At 49.4% G+C, this 2,873-nt stretch overlaps 1 protein-coding gene across 4 annotated transcripts in view; it reads right to left on the reverse strand.

Moving 5' to 3' along the window:
• STYXL1 (serine/threonine/tyrosine interacting-like 1) overlaps positions 1-2,873 on the reverse strand; it is a 34,012-nt gene that overhangs the window by 5,827 nt on the left and 25,312 nt on the right. For all 4 annotated transcript variants that reach the window (XM_010854323.1, XM_010854322.1, XM_010854321.1 and 1 more), the window contains 2 exons: positions 1,882-1,979; positions 1,218-1,330 (listed from right to left, as the gene is read on the reverse strand). In XM_010854323.1, the coding sequence (XP_010852625.1) occupies positions 1,218-1,330; positions 1,882-1,979 (211 nt within the window). The remainder of the gene's footprint in view (positions 1-1,217; positions 1,331-1,881; positions 1,980-2,873) is intronic.

Here is a 2,873-nt window from a genome sequence, read left to right on the forward strand (position 1 = left end):
CATTCAAACAACTAAGATCATGGCATCCAGTCCCATCACTTCATGGCAAATAGATGGGGAAACAATGGAAGCAGTGACAGACTTTATTTGGGGGCCTCCCAAATCACTGCAGATGGTGACTGCAGCTATGAAATTAAAAGACGCTTGCTCCTTGGAAGAAAACTTATGACCAACCTAGACAGCATATTAAAAAGCAAAGACATTACTTTACTGACAAAGATCTGTCTAGTCAAAGTTATGGTTTTTCCAGTAGTCACATATGGATGTGAGAATTGGACCATAAAGAAAGTTGAGCACCAAAGAATTGATGCTTTTGAACTGTGGTGTTGGAGAAGACTCTTGAGAGTCCCTTGGACTGCAAGGAGATCCAACCAGTCCATCCCAAAGGAAATCAGTCTTGAAAATTCATTGGAATGACTGATGCTGAAGCTTAAGTTCTAATACTTTGGCCACCTGATGCGAAGAACTGACTCATTTGAAAAGACCCTGATGCTGGGAAAGGTTGAAGGCAGGAGGAGAACGGGACAACAGAGGATGAGATGATTGGATGGCATCACTGACTTGATGGACATGAGTTTGAGCAAGCTCCGGGAGTTGGTGATGGACAGGGAGGCCTGGTGTGCTGTGGTTCATGGGGTCTCAAAGAGTCAGACACGACTGAGTGACTGAACTGAACAGAGAAGGAAAAGGCAACCTAAGAAGTGGGAGAAAATATTTGCAAATCATATAACTGATAATGGGTTAATACTCAAAGTACATAAAGAAGTCATACAACTCAACAGCAAAAAGAAAAAAGAAAGAAACTAACAAAAAAAGTCCAAAGAATCTGATTTTTAAAAGGGCTAAGATTCTGAATAGATATTTTTCCAAAGAAGACATACAGATGGCCAACAGGTACATTGCAGCAGCCAAAACGCACCTCCCTTGGAAAGCCCTGAGCAAACACTAGCAGAGAGCTGGGCAGCACTAGGGGCGGTGCAGGTGGTCCTGATGGCCACAGCCTTGCCCAGCCTGCGTCCCAGGCCTGCCCCAGGTGCCCAGCCTCAGGCCTCTAGCCCAGCTCTTGGCACCCTGTCCTTGGGCGTGGTATGTTAGGTAAAGCCCTTGACCCTGCCCTCTCAACTCCTCACCATCAGGTAAGGTCCTGAGGCAGTGTTGGGGAGCCATTCCTTTGAGGTGCAGTTCTGACCTGACCTCCTGGACCAGGCAATACGTACCTTCAGGGTCTGCCCATTCCAATGCATAAGGTAGGCCAGGATGGCCGCACAGCTGCGGCTGATGCCCAAGGTGGAAAAGACCAGGATGACGGAGTTGAGCTCCAGGTGAATATCTGGAGAGGGAAGGAAAGGTGGAAGGCTGTGCGTGGCTTCCTTCCCTGAGGATCCAGAAGATGCCTGGCCTCAGTGGATCCAAGAGTAGGTTCAGAACCAGCACACCACGGTTTAGGCGGGTCACGTGACAGCTCTCGGATACTGTTTCGTTGCCTGGCAGATGATGTGTTTAGCATCATCATAGAAAGGCCTTCTCTGAGCTATCCGTGCTTCCCTCCCAGGAAGGTCGGCCACTGGCTGACTTCCCAGGTGGGGATGGAAGGACCATCCCCACAGGCACCTGGGTGCTGACAGAGGCTGTGTAGCCTGATGTGAACCACAACCAGTGAGCACTGGCTGTGGGGCTTGGGCACACGAAGCCACCGTTTCCTCATCCGGAACATGTGCTAGCGGTGCACTGCCTGCCTCATGAGGTTTTGCACCGTGCTTAGCCCTGCCCCTTTTCTCCTGCGAGCTGGGAGTCACCGTCAGTAATAGGAACAAGGTGCCATGGACCCCTCTGCTTCCTAGGCACAGGCCAGTTGGGGCCTGGTTGAAGAATGCCCCTTACCAATGAAGTGACAGAGGTGGCGTAAAAAGGGTGTAATGTTTGCTTCCAGGGAATCTTCTATCTGGATGTGCAGAAGCTTGTCGGCGTCACCTACAAAACTAAACAAAAGAAAAGCATGTAATCGGGCAGATTCGCCCAGAGCCTGGCTGTAGTGTCCCTTCATCCACAGCAACAGGACCATAAGGGGAGGATGCTGAGCAGGGGGATGGGGGTAGATAAATGATCCCCTCTCAGAAGAAGAGCGCCTGCCTCAGAGGGGTGCTGTGCAGATTAAATCAACTCATCTATGTACGGCATTTAGCAATCTGCTTGACACATGCAGTACTCAATAAATGGGATATTATTATTATCGACCAAACCTGGTGCTTTCCTGGAACACAGTGCAGATGGTGAGGATGGAAATATGTAATGAGTCTGCCATGTTAAATGGAGGAAGCAAGACTGACAGAGAGTCAATTAACAAGACTGACGGAGAGTGGAGGGGCTCCTGTTTTAGACAGGGTGGTCAGGGAAGGCTTTCCTGAGGAGGTGATATTGGGAAGAGGTTTAAAGGAGGTGACGGGACAAGCCAGGCGGTTATCTGAGCAAAGAGTGTTCCAGGCAGAGGAGAATGCAAGTGCAAAGCCTCCAAGGGCCAGGATATTTCGTGTGCTTGAGAGACATCAGGGAGGTCGGAGTGGCTAAAGCTTTATGAACGAGGGAGAGAGAAGAGGGAGATGAGGCATGAGGCACATTCCCTGAGAAGATGCCTGCACGGAGCTTGGCACAATGCCCGGTGTGCAGTGAGCACTTGGTAAATGTTATTTGTGAAGAATACAGCTTGCTGGGCATTCGCCGTGGCATGCAGAAAGGTGCAGTAGATTCAAGAATGAAAATATTCTGGTTTAGTTTCTTCATGAGCATCTGCTGTGACAAATACAAGCACGATTCACCATGCATGCATGCATTCATTCATTCTGTCCCTCCATTCCTTCCCGTCCCCTTCCTCTCTT

This window comes from Bison bison, unplaced genomic scaffold (assembly GCF_000754665.1).
Source record: "Bison bison bison isolate TAMUID 2011002044 unplaced genomic scaffold, Bison_UMD1.0 scf7180017864340, whole genome shotgun sequence".
Lineage (NCBI taxonomy): Eukaryota > Metazoa > Chordata > Mammalia > Artiodactyla > Bovidae > Bison > Bison bison.